Source organism: Calypte anna, chromosome 15 (genome assembly GCF_003957555.1).
Source record: "Calypte anna isolate BGI_N300 chromosome 15, bCalAnn1_v1.p, whole genome shotgun sequence".
Taxonomy (NCBI): domain Eukaryota; kingdom Metazoa; phylum Chordata; class Aves; order Apodiformes; family Trochilidae; genus Calypte; species Calypte anna.
In genome coordinates, this window is record NC_044261.1 from 7702841 (window position 1) to 7728109 (window position 25269).

The 25269-nt window shown below is 41.8% G+C and overlaps 1 protein-coding gene across 1 annotated transcript in view; it reads left to right on the forward strand.

The window, feature by feature from the left end:
- The first annotated feature begins 980 nt into the window (after positions 1–980).
- The window catches only part of GALNT9 (polypeptide N-acetylgalactosaminyltransferase 9), a 122236-nt gene continuing 97947 nt past the window's right edge, over positions 981–25269 (forward strand). Inside the window, exons 1-2 of the mRNA XM_008502757.2 lie at positions 981–1221; positions 22002–22182. Of these exons, the coding sequence (XP_008500979.1) occupies positions 981–1221; positions 22002–22182 (422 nt within the window). The remainder of the gene's footprint in view (positions 1222–22001; positions 22183–25269) is intronic.

Consider the following 25269-nt stretch of genomic DNA (forward strand, 5'->3'; position numbering starts at 1 on the left):
ACGAATGGAGAAGCTTCCAGCTCAAAGTCTGTTTCTAATGTGCACAGGTGTCAAGCTCAGAGATCTTGGTAATTCCTCAGCAGTCACTGGATGGGTGTTTGAGAGCAAGGGCCTGGGCTGTTTCTCTTCACCTGTGTACACTTGGCAAGGCTTTCTCTTGCCTGTGGGTGTTGTTTCAGCCATGTCACTCCCAGGTAGGATGACTACCAACGTTGTACTTCAGCTCCTGGGAAACCCAGGCAGCCGTGTGTGTGTTGGCAGCTCTGCCTCTTGCTTGTTTCAGGTTATTTCCAGCAGTGAGGCCGTTAGCACCTCAACTCACCTTCACCCATACACTGGGACGATCTTTGTCCTGTGGCTTCTCGTGGAGCTGCCTGTAGAGATGTTTGGGCAGGTTCAGGGCCCTTTAGGTGGGCAAGGAATAGAAAATGGCCACTGGTGTCTTCTGTGGGAGAGAAGCTCTCAACTCCCCTGTCTCCTTCACCGACCAGCGGCGAGTGCCGGGGGGGGGTGGCGGCTCCCGGTAGGACCGGGATGAGGGGTGGAGGGGGAGCCGCGGGCGAGGCGGGGCGGCACGGCACGGCAGCTCCACCGTGTGCATGTAGATGAGATCCCCCGGAGCACGTCACTCCGCACCGGCGCTCTGCGTTTGGGGCGGCGGAGAGCGAGGGCGGGCGAGCGGGAGCCGCCGGAGGAGGAGAGGAGGAGGCGGCGGCGGCTCCGCAGCCAGCAGCTGCCGGGCTCCGCGCCCCGCGCTCCTTGCGCGGCTCCCCTGCTCCATGCCTCCCAGCCCGCCGCGGCGCGGGCCCCGCGGGGGGAAGGAGGGAGGCGGGAGGGGAGCGACGCGGTGGTGCTGAAGGACAGCTCCGATCCGAACCCTCCCGAACCTCACCCCCCCCCCGAGCCCCCGCCCCGGGTGGCCGCCAGGCCGCCGGCCGCCGCGCCTTGATGTGCCCCCCGCTACCGCGCCGGAGGCTCCCATGGCGGTGGCACGGAAAATCAAAACTTTGTTGACGGTGAACATCTTGGTCTTCGTGGGTATCATCCTCTTCTCCGTCTACTGCAGGATCCAGGACCGCTCCCAAGAGCTGGTGCAGATCGTCCGGAGCGCGGACCGACGGGCCAGGAGCCGCGGAGCCAAAGTGGGCAGCCTGGCAGACCGGGAGTCCATCCTGCAGCGCCTGGACCACCTGGAGGAAGTAGTCTACAACCAGCTAAATGGTACGGAGGGCTGGGAGGGGGCTGCAGATCTGGGGAGAGCACACGAAGTGTCTGCTCGTGGGGAGAGAAGCCCAGGAAGCATCATATGGACTCACGCTACTGCTGGAGGGCTGAAGGGACAGAGCTGGCTGCAGGTTTTGCTGGAGGAATTTGTTAAGCTCCCCCCTGCCAGTTCGGTTCAAAGTCAGGACTTCGCCAATAGATACAAAGTTAGGGAGGCTGCAGAAGTCAGGGGTTTAAGGATTGATGGAAGACCCTACACACTGTATCAGGTTTTACAGCTTGCCTGGCTGTATTAACTCTGCATGGGTAGGTGTTTATATAGCAAATACAGTTAGGTCATAGCTGGAAGTCATATACTTGCTCTCAGAACTACTTTGAAAACATTCAACTGAGTTCTTATGCTGCGTACTTTTAATGATCTATTTAAACATAGCACCCATAGGTTTCCCCAGTGACTTTGCCTTTTAAATTTAATATTAATCATTAGTGAGGAGGGGAAGCATCCACCACTTCTTTTTATGACATTCCGTTCTATTTCACCAGTCTTAAAAAATCTTAGTAAGTAAGCAACTGATGGTAGTCAGAACAGGCTCAGCAATAGAAGTTGCAATAGGACAAGTAACATATCTTTAGAAACTAATTCTTTAGAGCAAGTGCATTTATATTTTCATAGATGTGTAAAGTTCTAAACGTGGAACACCAAAGAAATAAATATGTGATTAAATATATCAGTGCTCTGGACAAGAAGAGGCTGAAGAGTCAACTTTCACATGAAATTGTAATATGAAGGTAATAGTCTCTAGCACCAAATAAAACTTGCAGTTTAAATATGTTCAAGCATACCAGATGTAACTCTAGGCTGCTTGTGGATATCTTACTCATAACATGGATTTAACAAAAGCTACTCTAACCTTAAAATGCAGACAAATAGGAAGATATATTTCTCATTACTACTTTCTGAATGACTGCATAGGTCTAAGTAGGTGAGACTTACATTAATCTGCAGTCTGTGCCAGCATTGCAGCGTAGGCATCCTCTGCACACACATCTGTATAAGTGGGAAGAGAAAAGGGGAATGTGGAGTGTGGATGTTAGTCACAAAAATACACGTTCATGAGTTAGAGGGAAAGTTTCAACAGCTGTGTTTACTAACTGTATTTTGGAGCAGTTTTGAAGAATGTAGAATTTAAGAGGGAAATCCTCCTCTCTAATTCAAAAAAGCTATGGAGTTCCCAAACTAAATTAGATCAGTCCGTAAACTATATCCATTGTAGCTGGATGTATCCATTCAACTGAATGGGGCTTTTTAATTCCAAATTGATTTTTTTCCTGGAGATGATCACAAGTGAGACTTTGGGTAGGATTTACCTGCTCTGAGTTCATCTCAGAGTCTCATTCCCTGGCAGGTCATCAGGAGTTCTTAATGTGCTAGGCTGGCACCTGTGCATGTAATGGCTGTGGCTTCCCAGTAAACAGCAAGTTCTCTGTAAAGCATGCCTCTAGCTTGGAGGGTTTTTTCTTCTTCTTTATGTAACGTACATGTTACACTACTTCTTCAGGTTATAATAGACACTACAGGCAGTTTCTTTTTGGAAGGTCTTACACAGGAAAATACTGAGCATTTTTTTAAGCTGGGCTATGCCAGTTTCCTAATAATTTCTCTTCAATTTCTCTGTGGCACAGTTTTATTATTACATAGTGGTGAATTAACACAAGTCAATTTATTTCATCCTCGCTGTGAAAAGATTCTTTGTCACTTTTGTTTTTCCTTTTCATCTTGTGTCAACAAAACTGAGAATTCCTAAAAAATGAGTAGTGCCCCACTAAAGTCCTCAGAGTTGCATCAGTGTAGGTGAAATCAGGATCGAGCATCTGTGTTTGGGTTGAGCTCACTGCAATTCTGGTTTTAATATTCTGACTCATTACTTAGGCCATTAATGGGCAGAATGCTGCTCTGGCAGCTTTGAGATTCAAGGGCTTCTGTCTGTGACAGTGTTCCACTGACAGACTTATTGCACCAGCACCCTGGCTGCTCTGGAGCTGTGCAGATTCATCCCAGTGTTGAGCAAGGTTCCCAGACAGGATGATGGATCCTGCTTCACCACAAGATCAGAGACATCTGAGGCCTTCTTGGATGTCACTGACTGGTGATGTGGCTCAAAGTTGCTTTGATAGGGAGGGATAGGCATGGGGAGACAGATTTGATTTGTAAGGAATATGAATTCCTTGCATAGCCAGAACTCCTGCAAGCTCAAGGACTTGAGTCCAGTTCAGTGTTATTACCATAGTGGGTCTGTCCAGAACCATATTGCAGATTTGTACTATTAGTTCTTTCTATATTGAGATCAGCAAATTTAGAGGCACTTACTGGGTATTTTATATATTTGGTAATAAAGTCTCAGTGTTCTTCTCTTTCATTATTCTCTCTCTGGATGAATCCTAAATTGGTAAGACCTTACCTGGATTTTTTGGGGACTCTGTTGAGGATTCAGCTCAATAGAAAGACCCTTCTGTGGGAGACAAGACCTGCAGCCAAAATTTTGTTTCTGTCAAACTTCTTTTTCTTTTTGCATGCAGTCCAAGAACTGTTATCTGAAAGCATACCTTCTGTGAGGAGAAATAAATACAAGCAGGAATGGTACAAGTGTATCAAGAGGCAATCTGAAACTGATCACTGGAGAACTCATTATCGTTTCTGTCTGAATCAAAACTGTGCATACAGTGCCTGGGGGGGGGGGGTGTGTGTGTAGAACACAGAGGACCATGCATGAAAGTCAGTAGAAAGCTGGTTCTTGCAATTATCTTTGGCAGAACAAGAATTTTTAGAGCAGAATTGAATGAGAATTGCCATGATTCTCACTGGAGTTTTCCATTGGCTCATGCTCAGGTTTTCTATCAACTTAGGAAAGCAGTGGTTCTGAAAGCTTTCTTTACACTCAGCTGCTGCTGGGTTTGGTGGAAGTAAATGAAAAGAGCATGCCAAGGGAAAGTAATGAAACGTGTCTGTGGAATTCCCTTGATGAACCTTTGCATTACCTCCTGATATTTCATTTTGGGTATAACATTTTTTAGAAAAGCTGAGTTATTCCATATTTTTTCATCTTTGCCATGGTATTTCTATTGATGACTCTGATCTGTTCATCAGCACAGAACTGACACCAGATAGACTTAGCAGAAATTAATGAAATGTCATAATGATAACTCTGTGGTATTTTCCCCTTTTTTGTAAAGGGGAAAAAATAAAAAAAGAATTAATTGACTGGCTCTTTCCCCTAACCAGTTTTGCATCTGACTCTGTTGATTAACCATAGAGGATAAAGAATTTTTTATGCCCTAAGTAGAGCATAACCTTTCATACCAAAAGCAATTGAAGGGTCAGACTAAAATTTCACTGTAATTGCCTTTTTCACTTTTCACTGTCTCTTTCCAGTAATACACAACAATCAATACAGCATGTAATTAGATTTCATTCAATCTGCAAAGATTAAGAGAGTTTTCATCTTCTCATTATGTATGCTCACATCATGTCTTCCTACCCAGGTCTCCTGCATTAGACCTCTTTGACCTGTTCTATTGCAGATGTGGAGGGATAAATCTGGAATATTCCCTTGAATTTCACAGATTATCATTCTTTACACATCATAATTTGATTTTGCTCTCTTTGGGGAGATTAAATACAATAGCAATTTCCAGTTTGATAGATGGGTTTTATATTGCACATGCATTTCATGGAGGAGACTGGGGGCAAAAAGTGGAAAATTCACAAAATTGCAGCTCATTGGCTTAAAATGATGGAAATAACAGGTCCTAGGTACAGAGGACTGATTCATGCAGCCTGTGACTCCTGATTTTTAAAATGTACTGGAGGCAAAAGTGATTGCATTTAAAATTCAGCCTGGCAATCTGCATACTTAAAAGGTACAGCAGTATTTTTAAAAGGACAGCTGACTCTTCCTAGGCCTGGAACTGGTTTAAAGCCAGTTATGTGTGGAAAGGTTAAGTGTGGCTGTCAGCCTTACATTAATGAAACTGCACCTTCTCATACCCACACAGAAATTCTCATGCTATAGCTGTTTCTATTTAATTTGTTTATGATCTGATGCTAACGTGCATCTAACAAAATTAGCTCCAAAAGTATCAACTTATTTGTGGGGACTACCATCAGCCATGTGTTTTCCTTGTACTGATGAGCAGTTTCTTCATGTGGTCTTCTTTTCAGAATAATTTTAAAGTAATGCAAGGTTGGGCCTAGTGAAGGCAGGACTGAGAAATACCAATGTTTCCTTTTCTTTAATTTTAAAGTCAGGCTGCAGTGTATCTGTGTACCACACAGCTTATGTAAGAAGTACTTCCAGTCCTTCTGGATCAGTTACAGAAGATTAGTGCATAAAGATTGCTGCAAAAACATTGGCCTTTTGTATTGCAAAGTGATGGTCAAATCCAAAAGACTGATTTCCACTTTAGCCATGTTAGTCCTGACTGATGTTGGGTTTTGCTTAATTAACCTTGACAGTGGGAAGTGGGACTGGTTTTGAGTTTAGTTTTTTGCCATTATGTGATTTATTTTTTTTTTTTATGTAAGTAAAGGCAAGTGCTAGTTAAACCAAGACCATCACTTAAGAATGCAGTTCCAGCCACTGAATACATGGCTGTTCTCCAAGGAAATAATAAGATTTATGAAAGGCAGGAAAACAAATGAGTCATGTTTAACAAATCTTCCTTTTATTAATGCCCCTCTCTAACCTTACTAATGGGTACTCCATCTTTCTTCCTCAGGATACTTGGCATACTTTTTATTATTGTTATTGTTTGTAGGGTTTCACTAGCTGGTCATTTCCATCACTTATTTTAAACCAAAAAAACTGAAAGGGGAAAAAAATTCAAAAGAAAAAGAACCCGTGATGTTCTGGGTAACAGAAAGGAAGAAAGCCTATGACAGCAGAGCAGCATCCAACCTTCTTTTAGTCCTATTGATCAAAAATGTCCTCTGAAAGAAGAGAACTTCAGTTTCTGAGAATGGAAACCAGACAGAGATCCTCTCACTGACCAAAAGTCATCTTCTCCTCAGAGCACAGAGCTAAAGCAGCCAAGTGCTGATTGAATGTGTCTATAACTTGTGTCTGCTTTTTCTAAAACTCATAGCTCTGGTGCCATGGAAATGACTCTGAATATCTGAAAGCCTCATAGGTGGAGGCAAAACCTGTTTCAAGAACAGCACAGCAGATGCAAACAGATTTAAAATTGTCTTCCTGCCCCCAAGTTTTTATCCTTTCACCTTTTAGATGTTCTTGAATATTACAGTTTCCAAGACAGTTTTTGAGACAAACTGCAGTGCAGCTGACTTGCTCATATTCAGCAAGTCCTGCAAGACATAAAAAGAGCATAAAAATTACCTCTACGGAGGCTATCTCCTGAACTAAGGTTTGCTGGATGTAGGAAACAGGAGTGAGTAAGTAGGGAGTAGCATGGTGCAGCTTGATCTCAACTCCTCTCATTTAGCTGGGGTTACTCTGAGTTTAAATGCATGGTAGTTGCTTCTGTAATTTATTCTCAGTCTAATCTGTTAGGCTTTCAAGTTCTTATTTGTAGACTCTTCAGTGCACTGAAGAGTATGGAATTTCACCTGGTGAAGTTAGCTTTAAATATTGGTAGGCTTCATCCTTTCAGTGTTGGCCAGCCTCTGATTTCAGGTCTGTCTTCATTCATTGCCCACAGCATCCACACTGGCTGTGTACAAGAGTTTGGTGTGGATAATCTCTGTGACTTCCCAGGCTTTGGTTTTTTTGAATTCCAAAGCAGTAGGAAAGGGTCTTCCTTTGCTTTGACAAGAGGCCCTCTAAAAGAGAAGGAACTGAAGATGGGATTGCAATTCATGGCAAAATAATCCTTTATTCAAACTGAGCCTCACCACCTGGCTTGCTGAAAGCTCTGAGCTGGTGTAGATCTAACTGGAGTGGGCTGTTTGGGTATATGCAAGTCCAAAGATGCCCAGGGCAGTGGTATCATGGAGCTGAGTTCTGCTTTCTTACCCCTGTTTAACATCATCCTCCCAGAGTGAGGGAAGTGGGCTGTGCTTCTGTGGCTTCTGTGGCTCCTTGTACTTGCTTTTTATTTCACCTGCTTTAGCTAACTGGGCCTCATTGCAATGCACAGAGACAATGCAGCAGCACTTGCTGTAGGAAATCCAGAAGAACATCCAGAGGAAGAGGAGCTCTCCCACCACTTTTTACCCCTCTCACTGCATCCCTTCATTGCTGATAATTGTGTGCTCATTTGTTTATGCCTTTTATATCATCGTGCTGAAATGTCTGTTGAGAGAGTTCACTGCAGTGACTCTGGAGAAGTTTATTGGTCTTGCAATCAGGGGAAGAAATGGGTGTCCTTAGGATACAGTAAAGCCCCTTGCTGTTTGCCATCAGGCTGAGCTGTTCTGTGTGTTCTGCCCAGTCCTGCAAAGCTGTGGCACCAAGCAGATGTGGCTCCCTGCCTCTCATTTTATTTTCCTCAGATGACTTGTTCTGAGGGATCTGTCCTCAAAACTGGGATGAGCCTGGGACCATGAAGTGTTTTGTTTTTTCAGTGAGGGGAGTACTTCGTGAAACAATGCAGAAGAAAAGGGCCAGTCTGGGAATATGACAAATGACTAAAGGCTTAACAGTTTTTTTAATTTTTTTTTTCCTAAGTATGTCCTTGATTACTGACTTTGGAGGAGAGTTGGAGGGCATCTGCAAGTAGATAGCTGAGGAGACAATAGACCTGATTTTGCTTTGTCATCATGAGCAGTGTGGACAATGTTTTCTCAGAGGCTGAAGAGTTGTCTGTGTAAATGAGCAAAACATTTTTAGAAAAGGTGAGAATATCGATTTCTGAATATGTTAAGCCTTTCTACCACCTCCTACAGAGCTGTTCTCTAGAAGCCCTTTCATTTGCCACCCGTCTGATTTATACTTTTAATACTTGTGCTGTAATTTGCATGTCATCTGTGAGAATGGGCAATGATTGAGAAAACTAAACCAAGGAAAACATTTTTGAAACAGCTTCTTTAAGCACTGATACTTAAAAACAGTTCTGTCAGGCAGAGGGATTTAGTGCCAGATTGCTACAGGAAAGGGTTACCTGTTTCACACCATAATTTGGAAATTGCCTCTAAAGAGCCCAAACTCAGTGGATGAAAATACAAAGGAACATGTTTGGCATCTGGGATTCTTTAGTGAATCTTCTTCAGTCTTAACCTCCTGGATTAAATGTTGGAGCAAATGCCCCAGAGGCTGCTGTAATACCGGTACCTCGGTTAAATAGCCCCTAAAATAGTGTAGCACTGGCAAAAGCCATGCTATCTCCAACAGATCCCTTGCTCCCCCTTTCTTTGTGCAAAGCCAAGACATGTCTGTGGAAAAAAGCTGGTGCTGTAAAGGTCTTTGTCACCTCTGTGCCACTGGAGTCCCCTCCAGGAGGACAATTCCTCAGCTGTACAAAGCACTGACTCCTCAGGAGATCGGCTGCAGCAGGAGGGAGAACAAAAACTGAGGCTGTGTAGGCAAAAGTCAACCATGGAACTCAATTATCTGCCATCTACTTACATTTCAGAGCTTCTTATCCAAGCAATCCAGTTGTCTTTACTGGAGTACTCCAAAGTGCTCACCAGTGACAGGGTGACTTCTTCATAATGCATGACTGAAACCATGCTTGCTGGACTTGCATTTGAATCACCCCTTGCAGCATCAAAGCTCTCCCAGCAAGGCTTTAATCTCTGATAAACTGGTCAGGGAAGAAAATGGATCCTGCCAGGTCTCTCCTTCCTGTGAAGTTCTTTAAATATTCAGATGCTGTGAAACACAAGTACAACAGACAGAGGTCCAGGTAGGGCTGTGTTAGAGGTGCCTGTGAGGGGTGTCCTCTGGCATGGAAGGACAGAGCTGGTCTCTCTGGGATTACCAGTGTCTTCCTGGATTCTGTTCCTGGGGATAGCTGTGAAAACCTGTGTCTGGGGTAGCAGGCATGTTTAGTCAGGTATCTAAGTCAGATACAAATCTGAGACTGCTTTCTAAGCAAACAGCAGATCCTGCCAAGCCCTGCTCTGCTGTCAGCAGTGCATCTTGTGGACACTGACAGGTATGCCAGCTGGATGGGGTAACTTGATCAAACAGGTTTTTATACCTGCAGCAATGATTCAGATTCTCCTCATCTCTCCCATGCACATCTGTTGAAGTTGGTTGTGTAAATTCCTCTGTGCTATTGATCAGAAACACAGACACAGTCTGTAGTTATCAGCACAGTAACTCCAGTAGTAAATTTGGCCAAATGAAGGAATTTCTGCCACGGGATGAACAGTGTATTGACTAGTTCTGATAATGTATATGTAGTATAAAGGACAAGTTAGTGCAGTGTCCCTATCCTACATTAGTATGACTGAGAACAAGTTCTTTCCTCTTTGAAGGCTTTGGAGTGATTCCCCTTTCTAGTATAGATCTGGTGAGCTCTGTGTTTCTGCCTCTGGCCTCAACTCCTGGACTCTTTGATTTCTTCTGTGTTTGTGCTGTTTGGATCCAATTTGCATATTGCAAAGAGATTGCACAAACCAAGAGGTCAGATTAACAGCCTTATCATAGCTGTCTTGCTCCTGGTATCTGAGCAAGCTTTGTTCAGAGATTGATTTATCTGTTTTCACAACACTGCACAGAACTACCTACCTACCACAGAGCAAAGCTAAATCCTCTTCTCACACCCTGTTACTTGTGCTGTTGGACACAACCCCCCCATGCCTCAGCTCCTGCCTCTGCTCCCATGGACACAGCTCCCCCATCCCTCAGCCAGTGCCTGCCAAGGAGAAACCCTTCACTTGTAGCTTTTGAGGTCTGCTTCTGCCTATTGATAATTTTCCTTTTGGTTTGACAGCACTGGGTAAATCTGTGCTTAACTGAGGCAGCCTAACTGGGATCCAAAACTAAACTTTTCCTCAAGATTTGATTGAATTAGTATTTTTATTGCTGAAATTCCATATTGTTTCCAGTTCCTGGTTCCCAAAGCCCAGCCCAGCCTAGCCAAGGTGCTGACATACCATTTGCAAAGCAAAAGGGGATCTGTTGCACAGGAGATCACTTTTCTTGGGAGGTGTCCACCCTGACAGCTGGATAGCCTCCTTCTGCAATATTAGAGAAATTTGCTTCTCATTTTGTCTCTGTGGCATTTTTGGTGGGGTAAACAGGTTAATTGGTTGTTTTTCATTTGTATTTCTTATGCTGGTTTTCCATTTTATTTGGCAATAGGGCCTTGCTGCCCTTTGGGAAATTGAATTTATTTTTTCTGCAGCTTTCATATGCCTCTAGACTGTGAAGCTTTGGTAAATAAAAATGTAGTTTTTGAAACATTTTGTTACATTAACTCATTTTCTAGCAAGCCTCGTGTTGTAGAAAAGATTGGTGGTCCTCTTTCCTGCATATACTGAACTTCAGGAAGTGCTAAGACTAAAAATATCCCCAACTAAAAGAGCTTGTGTAACCCCAAGGTTAGCTTTCCTCAGGCTTAAAATTTGCAGTTGCTTTGCAGAGTCCTTGTAAGGCAGATTTCCAGTCATTAGGCCATGTGTAAAATGAGGCTCCTGATAGCTGCACAATTCTGTACCTGCAAAACTGAGTCCCTTTGGTGATTACCAGGAGCACAAACCTTCTGGTGAAAGCTGCTGCTCCCTGTTGTGCTGGTGTCAGCTGGCCAGGGATGCTGATGTGTTCCTCTGGAGTTTGTGATCCAAGAGCTGTGCTGGAGGTGCTGGGCAGGGATTTGGGACTGTTCGCACCTCTAATAGGGAAAACAGATTTTGCTGCCCAAAGCTGTTAATCCTAAAGCATGGTGATAGATTGCAGGTGGCTCCATGTAACATATGGGAGTGGAGCATGAGGTAAGAGGGAGCTTAACCTGGTTTTCATCATTGCTGCTAACACCTGGATAGAAGGGGGTGTAAGCTTACAGAAGTAGGAACTGGGGGGGCTAAAGAAGCAACTTCAGGGCTATTGAGAAAATATTCAGAGCTGCTGAAATACAAGCCCCATGCTTAGGAGACCCGGACTCCATTTCCAGCTGAGCCTTTCCTTTACTCTTTATCTGTGGTGCTGGCTCATTCATCTCTCTGCTCTTTTCCTTCCCCTCCTCTTATTTCTGTCCTCTATTTAACTGGGGAGGTCTGAATCCAGACTAATCTGTGCAGCATCTTACCTTGTGATGCTGTTAATCAATAATATAAATAACACTCAGACATCCAACCGACCTAGACATCTAGTAATTACCACAATTAATCCTAAAAATAAATGTTTAGTTCCTTGAGCAGCAAAAACAACAAAACAAAAAAGCAACCTGACTTTCTTGTGCCTTGGGGTATCCTAAAGGTGAATTCTTGAATGATCTCTAATAGCTCCAATGAGTCTCTTGTACTTGATCTTTCACCAAACCTCCCCTCAGTAGGAACATTTTCTTTCCAGATGTCATTTTTTGTGACACTTGCAGAAATGTAATTTTTGGAGACCTCTGACTGTCTGCCAAGCTTTGGCTGAAATTAGACACAGTCCTCAGAATCCAATGAGCAGAGATGAGGGGAGAGTATAAGAGGGGGAAGCTGACTGAGAGTCAAATGCAGACAGCATGATCCCCAAGCATTTTTTTTCTTGGCCATCCAGCCAAAAATTGTACTGGTGACAAATGAAATTTTCACTCATTTAAGCACAAACATGAAAAGAAAGTTCTTAGCTTTTAAAGGAATCAGACTCAGATCTTCATGTTGAATTCTTCTGCTTGCTCTGTTAATTGGCAATATGTTAGCACAAACATTATTTTTTGTCTGCTTTTCTTCTTACATCAGTTAATAACCATAGCAGCATGAAATTTCCCTGACTCTACACCAGTAGAGCAGCAGAGCCTCCTTTATTTTCAGCTTCCTAAAATGGCAGACTTGGGTCCTTCTAACTTGTCTCATTGCCTTTCAGTAGTGACTGAATAATTAGATTATGCAAGGAGCAGAGAAATGATCCTGTGTTGCTTTTTGCTGGGTAGCATGAAGGATGCTGTGCTGCTCAGTTCATCTGCTGCCCTTTGTGCCCCAGCAAGCACAGCATCAGCATTCACTGGGACCAGTTGGTACTGGAAAACTTTCTGCTTAAGGTAAGCATGGGTCTGACCTGAAGTTGAAGCATGTCTGCTTTGCGTCCTTGAGGTGCTAGGAGTCCAGGCTATCAGCTCAGACCTCAGTTTTCTAAAATTCAAATTCTGTTACCTGTCTCCTCTCTGAAGGATCTTCTCCTCTGTAAAGGCACTTTCTGTCACCATATTCATTTCTCTCTTCACTGTGTAATTGAACATCTCCTAATGTAGTCATAAATGCAAACCTGAGACACTTCAGGGGACAGGAACATTCATTCTTCTATGAAATTTCTGCATAAAGTTAAAGAAAGCCTGAAGAAAAATAGAATCTTTGCAAACTTGGATTTCATTTTACATGGCTTTGGTGGAAACTAGGCAAGCACTACTGCAGTCACTGGCATGAGGAAGGTAAATTGGAGCAGTCTGATCTACAGTTTCAAAATAGATGGATCTCAGTACCATGTTGTCACCAAATGTCCCCCTGCTTTATCAAACAAAGCCCATCTTTGCCTTGCAGTGAGTTTTTTAGGGCCTAAACTAGCTGTAGGTCACAGTCAATTTGTGAAAATACTAACACCCAGTGAAGCCAATCTTGTTAATAATGAATCAGGTATTAGAGCAGTGCTGGGTTTTAAAGTGCCTCTAACAGTGGATCGTAGCTTTCCCGCTCCTGGAAGTCTGAGTCAATTTATCTTTATATGAACAATAAACCAGAAAGGCTAGAAATCAAAGTAAGCAATGTTTTTATTACTGCTTTTAAATAAAACATTGTGCCAATATTTTTTCCTCAACATTACATCTTTATTTTCTCAAATTTATTAACAATTGCCATCCATCCTAATTTCTCCTTTCTTTTGCAGAACTATCTCATCCTTTGATTTACTTCCTCCAGAGAATATAGTACCTAATTCTTTTTATTTTTACCTGATAAATCCCTGATTAATTGTAGGTTCTAAGGTATCCATGCAACATTGTGTCTTTTCTAAACAGCCTTTCTTTTGTGAATTTCAAGAGGGATTGCATTCCTCTCTAGAGCCAAAAGCAATCCAGGCTCAATGTTTGTTTAAACAATAGCAAGGCACTTCAAAACCAAGGATGATTTTTAGCACTGTGGGCTACTTCTCCTCTTCTTCTCTGAATAGGAGAGGATCAGACCTTCAGTTGTGGTCCATCTTCTAACAGACCTGCTATAAACGTGGCTGCCACTTTATCTCATCAGTTGGGACCCTCAGCAAAGCAGCTTTCTTTATCTATTTTAGCTTCAAAATTTGTTGATTTTTAAGCATTTTGGTTTAGATGCCAGATTGGCTGTATTTTCACTGTTTCCAATGTGTCCCGTGTTTGATTTTGAACTGATTTGTCCTGCAGGTAGCAAATTAAATCATATGAGTATTATGAGGTTGATGGAAGGAGGCACTGCAGCCTGGAATTGACAAGCAGGGCACAGCTGCTGTGTATGGTGACATGAGATATGAAAATGAAGTGAAGGGAGGAAAAAAGAGGAAAAGCAGAGGCTCAAGTTTTATCTCAAACCAAAATCCCCAGCCAAACCTCCTGAGAGGTGTCAAGGCTGCACCTGAAAAAGAAGCACACTAACACAGTTCAAGAAAATACACACATCTACAGATGTAAAATAGGCAGTCTGTCAGGAAAATGAGTATGTTTTGAAGCCAGCCATCAATATTGCTGTGTAATGATGCAAAAGGAAAGTATATCACCTTTGAAGAGCCTATAAGGCAATACCACACTGAAAGGCAAATGGAGGAATCAAGGCCTTCTCTGGCAGCTGTCAAAACTGATACCCAAATTAACTGATTCTCAAGTGTGTCGAAGAGCTGGGGTGGAAATATTTGAAATCTCATGTCCTCACTGGAAGCTGATCTCTTCTACCATCTGTTCCCAAGAGCCAATGTCTGATGATAAGACTGAAAAGCATCAGACAGAGAACTAGCTCTGCTCTGACAAAATTAGGGGACCTTTTCAGATCATTTGATTCTCTAATCACCAACAAAGATACTGGGTAGTGACTCTTGGAGAATGGAAGTGAGAACAGTCTCCTTGTTGTAGTTGCATTGTGGACTTGGTGCCTAATTTTACAGCTGTGGAAAACTGAGACCCTACTTTCAAACATCATCTGATTTTTGAGGTCCAGCAGCTCCTACAGTGAGGTTCAACACTCTTGTCCTCCAAGGTGGAAAATGGGTTGAGCAACCAGGAGCTTTTCAGTCATAGAAATGGCAAGTGTTGTCTGTGACTTTGTTACTGGGAAAGCTGCCTGTGTGATTATGTTAGTTTAATTTAATAGCAGGTTGTTTAGGTAAATGAGCAGGGAGGCATATGAATGTCTGCAAATAATGTGGAACATGATTGCAAAGTGATGCTGCAGGAAGGGGGCTTATCTTGCCCTTGTCGGGAGCTCACCAAACACCCTTGAGCAAGGAGAGGAGTCTTGCTGAGTCTCTGACAATCCCTCTGAGCCAGAGCAGAGTCCCAGGGGTGTCTGACTGAAACCTGGGCTGAAAGGAAGTAATTTGACAGGCTTGGCAATATCAGATGTGACAAAGCCTTTGGTTAGATTAGACTTTAATTTCAGCACAATAGAGTCCGGAGTGGTACAAGCCTGTGTAGGACCCAAAGTTAGATAGATATGCTTTTTTTTAACATTTCTTTTATTTAAAAATAATTTCTTCCTGATGGAATGAAAACCTGTGGGATTAACTCCCGTAGATGAGCTGGTCTGAGAACAGGCCAGTCAGGGATTTCTCATCCGGAATTGTATCAGCAATCAAAGGGGAATTTTTAACAGGTACAGACGTGCAGTCAGCTCTGTAGGTGCCAGAAAATGTCAGTGCACCCACCTTCGTCTTTTTAGCTGGGGGCTCTGTTGTGTCAGCCCTGGGGTCAGAACTCCCTTTCTGCCTCTTCCATTTTCTACCTCTGATTCACACAAGCAAACTCTTTGTTTTTCAAAAGCTCTTCTCCTCATTTATGAAATAAAAGCCCTGTCACTTTGCTTGGAGCAGCTTATTTCTAAATCTAACTAAACGGTTCCAAAGTTTTAGCTCTTGCACTTTGGAGTTTTTCAAGGAGAGGCCCCTTTCTTTACAATGGCTCTGTTATTGTCTTAATGATAGCTTTCCCCAGGAGTTCTCACCTCTATTTCCTTGGAAAAAATTAAAGAAAATCTAATATATTGATACAGATGATCCATTTCATGTGAGTCAGTGACACTCTGACCGTGACGATACCGGAGAATTCATTGCTGCAGGAGGCCATTGAATCCCATATTAGTGGCTTGGCTTTTAAAGGGCACTGGGTAGTTTTAAACCCTAGTTCTGCCTGTCTGAGTTAAGATAATGAGAGCAATCTAATATTATGCTTCAGGGTTTTAGTTACCTGCCTACAGGGTTCAGAAGAGAACTCTTCTTCCAGAGACTGTGCAGAGTTTAATTGGCCAAATGCTTTCCAATTTGTGTTTCTTTTCCTCTGAAACCTCAGGTACTGGCCACTGCCAGAGGCCAGAGACAAAACTGGTGGCACTCAGAGTCTGTCTCCTTTTAATATCCGTGAGCTGCTGGGCAGCTACACCAACATTTCCCCCTCTCCCCACTCCAGATTTATGCCATCATCAGAGGAAGGGTTTTCTGGCTTTCCTCCAAAGCAAAATCCATTTTGTATGTGTCACTAGCACAAGCCACAAGTCAGCTGTTAAAATGCTTTTAAAATTTCTAGAAGAATCTAGAAGAATCAGTGATATTTATTTAAAGAAAACAAACTGATCAGACACTGTGAATGATAATTTAAAGCATTAAAATGGAAAAAAAAAATCAAAATAACAGATATGTAATTTAGAATTGTGCATGTGTGGTAGACTCTTTGAAATTAAAAAATGTATCACATGGGTCTCCATTGTTTAAAGAACTTTACTCTTTAAGAAATTGATTTTATTTATATCAAGGCTCTGACAAAACTCAGACATCTCCCTTATAATCTATAGGCTTGGAATCAGTGTTCTACCTCACAATGGGGCTTTTATCTTCATCTCCAACAGTCTGTGAAGCTCCTATTTCTTGGTCCTTCCAGTCGTCAATCAGTTTATCTCCTCCTGAATTATCTGTTGTAATTAGAATACATTTTCTCATCACAAGGGGAAACCATCTCCAAATGAGTATTCTATAAAAGCAATTACTTTTGATATTAGATATCTGTACATAAAAACACAGTCTTTCTTCCAATTAAAAAACACTAATGAATTTTATGTCTGGAAAGGGAATAACTTACATAATGCCACTGTTTCTGCTAAAATAATGAACAGAAAACCAGGCCTGTCAGAGGGCTGATGAAGCCAGCAATGGCATGTGTGCAGCATCTTGGAGTAGAAGGTGAGGGAGAGAAACTGAGTCTGCAAGGAGATATATTCCTGGTTTTTGGGTTGTTTTTTTTTTTTCCTCTCAACAGGCTAAGTGTAGATGTAGCTCAGAAGCTTGAATTTGGAACCCTTCTTAACCTGAGACTGCTCAGCAAGTGCAGCAGTTCTGTTGGTGCTGACCCAGTCTGGTGGCATTGGTGGTGGAGCTTGCCTTGTGATTGTGCACAGCATCCCTGGTACCACCTTGGCAGAGTTTGGATGAAAGAGGGATGAGTGGGAGCAGACCACAGCTGCTGAAGGGAAGGTGGCCTTGCCAGAAATAACAAGAAGGACAGAAAAAGACTAAGAACAGACCTGTGCTATTGTCAATGTGGATGTATAATTATTTTCAATTGCTTATTTTTATTTTGAATTGTCAAAAGGTTCATTAGGTCTGAGAACCTTTCCTGAACCTGATTTACAGCTGCCTGTAGTTGTTTTACAAATGAAAACAGAAAAAAAAGACAGTAAAATAATCACAGATGTAGTTTGATCTTGCTTTTGCCATAGTTTCTCACATAAATCTCTTCAATAATTTTTCCCTTGGTGACAGAGTTTATGGTGAAAAATAGAAGGTCTCTTTTTGTGCTAGAAAATTATGCATCCTGCAGAGTAATTAATCTGGTTAAGAAATGAAGACCTTGGTTCATTCTGCTCTTCATTCTCCCAGCAATTCCTGTCTTGCACAGAAATCTCTGCAGTGAGAGCAATAAATTTGAAATGAATGACAGCCACTAATTATTTGTGACCTCATTGTCATCTGCAACACCGAGCTGGGGAGGACTGATCCCAGCCTATGCTCTGTAGATCTTTCTAGTCTAAAAATTTAGAGAAAAGAGAGCTTTAAAAATAGCAGCTCAGTGGCCATTGCTGCTGTTTTGCCCTCACTCCCCTCTCTCCCCATCTCAGAGCAGGCAGCATGAGTTCAATCCCTTGCCCCAGGGTTTCATTGCCAGCACCACTGCTCTGCACTGCCCACAATGGGTGGAAGCCTTGGAAAAATGGGTGCTAGTTAGAGCCATGGGGAGGTGACTCAAAGATTGTAGGATCTGGAAGTCTGCAACAAGCTTTAAAAGAAGAATAAAACAGAGAAGTGCTCTCATATGATCTGCCTTAGTTAAAGCCCAAGCTGGTATGCTGGAAGCTGAACCACAAGCACTTCTCCATCTGTTTTCTTTAGGTTTTATACTGCTCCCCATCACTATAGGATCTAAACACACAGCACATAAAGTCATTAGCAGTTCTCTCTCTGATGAGCAGCAGTATTTCCAGAATGTATCCTTTTTCCTGTTCCAGTAAGCAAAGACCCCTTGGGAATAAATCTTCCTATGAGCTGTCTCTAAAGACTGTTTGGATTTTGCTGAGCAGAAAGCACCCAAGCCCTAGGACACAAATAACCTGTTGCTTGCTGACTGCCTGTCTTTGGCAGACCAGCTGTGCATCCTCCTCTGGGAGCACTGCTGTCAGGAATTCTGCTCCTCCATGTCCTCCCAGGCATTTTCCCATGTCTGGCATGCTGGAAAGCTTCTGAGGAGATGATTTTGTTCAGTGGTCCCTGACTATTGGACAGCCCTCACATGAGAAATTCTGCTTCAGGCAAACCTGCAGAAACACCACCCACTGCCTGCTTCCCAATCTCATCTCTTAAGACCAACCTTTGTTTAAGAAGATGTTGCCAAACTGGCACCCTTTTCTATTTTTGTCCCAGATAACCATGGATTTGGGAGTTAGCAAGTTATGATCTTGACTTGGGTAGGCATGGGGCAAAACATTTGCTGAAGCAACAGGTAATCCTTTTGAGATGAAAAATGCTGTGCAAATCTTATCCTATGTGAGACATAGTTATGTTGTCTCCAGCTAACCAACCATACACTGGAGAATATTGCCTCTAATTGCTGCATTTACCACACACATATATATACTATATTTATTGTTCCTAAGAACTTTCAGGGATACTTTAACATTTTTCTTGAAGAATGAAGTAATGTGATGCCATTTATTTAATTGCTGCTATATGTTGGTCAGTGTTACTGCATTGTCAGTCAGACTAGGCTACAATTTGGGTAATGAACAGGGAAAACACCTCACAGCAATATGTTCTGAGAGTAAGTCAGACACATGATGACTCTTCCTAGAACAAGATCCAATTAGCAGCATGAAAAGCAAGAATATCAGATTTAAGAAAAAAAGGATATTAAATAATTGTCATTATGCCTGGTTTGGAAGGCTGTCTGACTAATTCATGAGAAAAATAGCAAAGCATTAGATGCTTCCTGTGGGTTGCAAGTTTCATTTCCCTGTTACTTATGCTATGAAGATGCAAGCATTTTGTTCTGTGAACTGCAAGAGCATATAATGTGAAGAATAAAGTTTTCAAGTATTGGAATTATATTGGTGCTTGAAGTCACATCAGCACACCACAGCTTGGAGACTCTTTCATCCAAGCAGGTCAGTTATCTTCAATGAAGTTGTCTTCAGATTGCTTTGATGTAACAGCAGATGATTCCAAATGATCAAGCAAATGAATTTCCATGCTGCAGTCTTTCAAGGACATAGGCTTTATGAGGTGTCTGGTTTTCTGGATTCTTTAACTTCTAAAGTGCCCAATTTAACTCCTTTTCAATAAGGCCTGCTTGCCTCGGGGTTTTTTGGTTTTTTTTAGGAAACTGCCAATATTTCTCTGAAACTGAACCCCCTTTTTCAGATGTTCTCCAGTGGGCAGGTAAAGCAGCAACATCACTGCTTGCTCTTGGTGTCTGAGTCTGAGACTTTCATGTAGAAAGATTGGGCTGCTGTTGTTTTGCTTTCACGTGGGGAGAGATTTAGAGTCTCAGACATGTTATTTCTGTAATTACTTGAGCAAGGACTATTTGTCAGGCTAGGAAGGGCAACATTAGGCCATTCTAATTTTTTCAAAGGAAGTAATATCAAATACTAAAGCTAGCCAAAGTGCCAGATAGCCTCTCATCCTAAATTGGAATGAAAGGCACGAATGTTACACTTTCCTTCGGTATGAAGCTCCCTGAAATATTTCCTTTTCTTAGTAAGATAAAAGAATTCTCGCTGTTTGAAATCACTAACTTCAGCACAACTCTTGAAGAGGTTTAGACATGTTTCAGCACAGATCCTAGTTTGGCACCGTGACTGCCTGAAGAAGAGAGCACTCTACTGATACCACGTTCCCTTTCCTTGAGCACAGCTTTCATTTTTTCCCAGCATTTTGCTTCACAGCTTTGAAGAAGTTCATTACAAATGAAAAATTAGTATCAATCCCAGCAGCTCAGGGCTTTGGTCTTTTCTTCCTGTGTCCCAGCAGTACAATACCCTAGGAAAAGATGCTGGTTTGAAGCTCACAACTTTCTACTTTGCCCTCATGGGTGTGTGGCCTGTGGGGTTTCTGCTTGTGCCTCTCTTCTGTTTCCTTAGCTATCCAGATCTGGAATTCACCTCTCTCACCCACCTACAAGTGAGTCTCTTGTTTACCCATCTTTTCAACAACTCACAAGGTTTGGATGCTTGGAGTTGTCTGAATTTTTCAGAAGCTTGGCCGTGCCAAGAATGTTTTTCTTCAGGGTATCCTTTTTTCTTCTTCTGCCCTCCCCCCTCCTGCTAAGATTCATGAATCACTCTGAGACAGCTGAACTTTTCACTGCATGATGATGAGGAACACGAAGAAGGCATCAAAGTCATCAAGACAAGCAAGGTCTGTTCTGACTTGGGATCACTGATTGCCAATGTCTTCAATTCAGTCCCAAATTTCCCAGATTCCACAGGTGCTCAGTCCTTTCATGTTCAGACAAACTATTTGTAGTGCTGTGCTTAATCTTAGCACAGGATTATCTCCAGCACTACAGTGGAAAATGCTAACTTTACTCTTTCAGACCACTAATGAGCCACCATCCCCTAATTAAGTGACAGTGTAATTAAGCAGAGACGATGATGGAGCCATAACAAGTGAGGGCAGTGTTAGCAAGGAGGTACAAGGGACATTTCTTCATGAGGAACTAAACTGCCTCAGACCTTACTGTGGCTTGGGAACCCAGTCCCAGCTTTGCACTGTCCTGTGTGTTTGTTCCTGGCAAATGTCAAAAGTGTCTTTTTGTCTTTCTCTGATTGTTTGGTTGAAATTATGACATTTTCCTCTTAAAAATTCTTAATTTGAACTCTAATTGTTTTGCCCTCTGCTGTAAAGGATTTGGAGGATATTTGCACATTTCTCTATGGTAACTCCAAGACTATTAGAAGTAATTTTTGCTTATTATAACTTGTTCATATTCAGCCTTTTGGAAAGAAAACCTTTGACATTAAACACAGGATATTTGAGGAGCTTGTTTGTGAGAATTTAGCATTAAGTTAAATGCCTGTTGCCATGGGAGAGGTTCTTGGCGTTGTGATCATAAGGATTTTTTAATGTTAGTTTCATTTTTGTTTACATGTATTTTTGAGTTGACCAGTAAGATACCAGTGAATGAAACCTATAAATGCACCACAGACTGGCTCATAGCTCAGCACTAACCATGTGGAGATAATTGTTCTATTAAAAGCTCAGCTTTCTGATCCTGTAAGCTGTATAGAGCTCCCTATCTTACGTGATATTCATATTTCATTTGTCAGAGATCTGAAGGACAGAGGAAATCTTTAGTAATTCCAAGCTGAATTTGCAGTAATTCCCATGGTATTAGCTCCCTGCTAGTTTTAGGACATATTTGTGGCAACAGCCTGGGTAAGGTGTGCAGTGGAGTCCAAATTACCTATTTATTGACTCCTGAAGTGACATTAGATTTACCCAGCAGCAGCTGGTGACCAGTTGCACAGTTCCACTCCCTGCATGGGAACCAAACCTGAACCATTAAGAGCTGCAGGTGGGTTTAGAGCCACAGAGCAGGTGCCTCAGCTACAATACTTATTCCAGAACTGACATTAATATGGAGTTAAACTGGCAAATCTGTATGTGGTAGAAATTCAACCTCTCTCCCTTAAAATGAATGTAGCTAGAACAGGCTATGCTGGGAAAGGGCTTGGCCTCCAGTCCTTATGAGGAAATTTTATCTTAATTATCTTAAGGATAATCAGGCATTTTGGAATATTTGGAAGCAAGATTCCTGTTTCCAGGGATTTCTACAGGAACAAAGAGAAATTGTGAAATTTGCTAATTGATTCTTTTTTTTTCCTTTATATTAACATTTTATTTCCTTTATATTAACATATTAACAATCTGATTTTTTTTGTCTTTTTCTTTTAGGTCTGGCAAAGCCCATGGGATTAGTTGAAGGTCCAGGAGGCTTGGGCCAGGGGGGAATGGCTGCTACCCTGAGAGATGATAGCCATGAATCAGAGACTAAGTATGAAGAATATGGTTACAATGCCCAACTCAGTGACAGGATATCACTGGACAGGTCCATCCCTGACTACAGACCAAAAAAGTAAGTTGAATTCCACCTGATTATTAAAAGGAAGTGATTGTTTTTCAGTTGTGGTATTATTTTCTTCACATCCCCTGCTGGTTAGAGTATCACAGCACTCAGTCAATCACATATCCCTGAGTTTAGTGGAAATAAAAAGCACCAACTTTCATCTCAAGCACCAAGTACCACGTTAAATGCATGGCTAATTCTGTGAGTAATGCATTAATATGCACATTCAAAACCTCAGATCAAAAGCTGCATCAGGATATTGGTGCTTACTGGGCTTGTTTCAGTTAGAAAAAGCCAGATAGTGCCAGCTGAGTTCTCCATCAGAGGGGGAAGCCTAAGTCTGTGCTTCTTGCAGTCACATTCAATGGAAGGTGGAGCTGTGACAAAGACCTTGTAGACACTGGTCACTTAAACCCCACCATCAAATCAGCTGTCTGTTCTGTAATTGCATATGAAATTCTTAGAATTGTTGAGCTGGGGTTTATAATGTGATCTAAATGTGATCCATCAGGGTCCTATAATTGCAATAAGATTTTCTTCTGTCTTTAGAATGTGTGTTTATTTTTATTCTAGTGTTATAGTCTTCACATGCCTGTGCTATGTGTGACACTGCAATTATAGGTTTAATATTTGTTCTGATTTATTATATTTTGTAATAAATTTCTTTCAAATCTTTCATATTTATGGAGTTATGTATCTTCCAGATGAGACATCCCCACTGCCATCCTACGAATGACAATCAGTAATATCTTAATGCAGAGGAGATCTGCAGCAATGCCTGGTTACTCTCAGGAGACAGGATTGAAAAGAATACTTAATTAATTTCTGATAATAATTTTCTGTTTTAGAAGACACACTTGGGCTCCTAGGCAGAGTTGAAAGTTAAATAAAAAAGTACCTTATTAAGTGGCAAGAAAAGTGTAGCCAAGCAAAACAGCTGTGCTCTGTGAGTAGATTGCAATTGAATTAGGATTTTAGGCAGTTCAAGCTGCCAAAACCCAGCAAAACAAAACTTCAGCATAACTACAAATTCCATTAACTGTGCTACATATTTATCCAGTCTCAGAAGTCTTGACTCAGCATTTGTTTTCAGATGCACATTATACAAAATAAACCCTTGATAAAAGAAGTAGCAAAGAGAAAAAAATGTAAACTTTAATCACATTTGATGCTTTGATCACATTTCCTGCGAGTATACTGACAGGTCCAATGGTCTTATCTCTCTGTCTCTCTTCATGTATCACAAAAATCCATTGTGGAATTATTCTGAAGATAAGTAGTCTGTAGTTATGCAAATATTTGAGTTGTGCTTCAGATCTGGTCCAATCCCCCTTAAAATCAGTGTGAAGTTTTATAAAGAAAATCAGTGAGGTTTGACCTGACCTGTTACTTGCTGCTGTGGTCAAGTGGATAATAAATGGGAATGGTCTGCTAGAAAATCCAAAAGCAAAGGTTGCAGAGCTTGACTCTACCTCAGCAGCTGTCAGAAACCTGAGGGCATTGCAGTGCAGGGTTGTGTCACTTCAGGTTTAATATTCTACATTTTTGGGAGCTTTGATGAGTCCTCCAGAGAAGTATTTGGGCATTGCAGCCCATGCTGGGAATCTCATAAGGCCATGCTGCATGGTTAGTTGTTACTGGGAGAACTGCATTCCTTGTGGTGCTGAGACACTTCTGAGGTGCTCTAGTTAAGGGTAGATGCTGGAATTTAAACATTTGTCTCTGGATAATTCCAAGTCATAGGAGAACTCTCTCCATTGAATTTGCTTTGAAACCTGAGTGAAAGTTTGGAGAAGGCAGAGGGTGAAGAGTTTTCTCCACTTGTATCAAAGCAGCTTTGGCTGACATTTTGTTGCCATATTCTATTAGAAATTGCTGCTGTCCTCTGAGATTTTTTATCTCTGATCCCTTCAAATGCACAGCTACTCCTGCTCAGCCTCTCCTGGGAGCTCTCACTCTAATGCTGAGAGGAAGTTTTTACTCTCTCTCCTAGCAACCTCTTCTTATCCAGCTTGCAGTACCACATCTGCTCACCTAAGAGCTGGTAGCTGTGCATCATGGCCATAAGGCAGGGCTGAGCTTGATTTTCTGTTTGGTTTAGACTCTCTGTTCTAATTATATAAACTTATATAATTATATAAACTTATAAAATTATATAAAAATTATATAAACCTCCAGGTTTTTGAGGTAGGCTTTGTGATGACCACTCTTGTTTTGTCCTGCTCTGGATGCTGACTTGCCCAATGGTCTTCATCTGTCCCCCTCTTCATAACAACTCTTATTGCTCATCCCTTCTCAGTCTGATTTATATTAATTTAATTCCCAAAAGTTCATTTTTAAAAAGGGGGGTATTTTATTTTTAAATTGAGAAGCTAAGTAGAGTCCAGTTTATGAATAAAAACACTTACCTGGATTTGCAGTTCCATACTTTCTCCTCATTCTGGCTTTCACTTAAAACATTCAGATCCACATGTTTGCACACACCAGTACATATTAAAGGTGCAAACCATGAGAATTTATACCCACGTTTGCATTGCAGAGCCACAGTTCATGACAGTAAACATGACTTCACTTTGCAAATGTGGGCCTTGTAATATTCCAGTCTCCTCTTAAAAGAAATTTAACCAGAAATCTGATCAACTTAGAAAACTAATCTTTTAGTTAATTTTATCTTTGAACTCTCTACTTATTGTTGCCTGGTACCTTACTCTGGGAAAACAAGCTTTTTGTTCCAATTGCTAGCATAGCTTCAGTAAACATTCAGCAGCCTAATTGTTTTTCAGGAGATATTTTCATCCTCACACAGAAAATTAAAAAAATCTTTACATTGCAGAGGTGGACATTCAGACAGCATCACCATGAAGGCTCCTAAATTGGAGTCACCTCCACGTCCTCCTACTGCAGTGGAATCTGCAAGCCTGGGTGGGCAGTCCTGCTCTCAGGATGCTTTTCCCATACACTCACACTGTGTTCTGCTTTCTGAGCTGCTCCTGCTAGGGCAGATATTCCTTTTAACTCAGAAGCTTTTTCTTTAAGACAGGAATTGCTGAGTCAGTACAGGAGACAACAGCAGATTTTGTACCTGTGTTTGTGTGG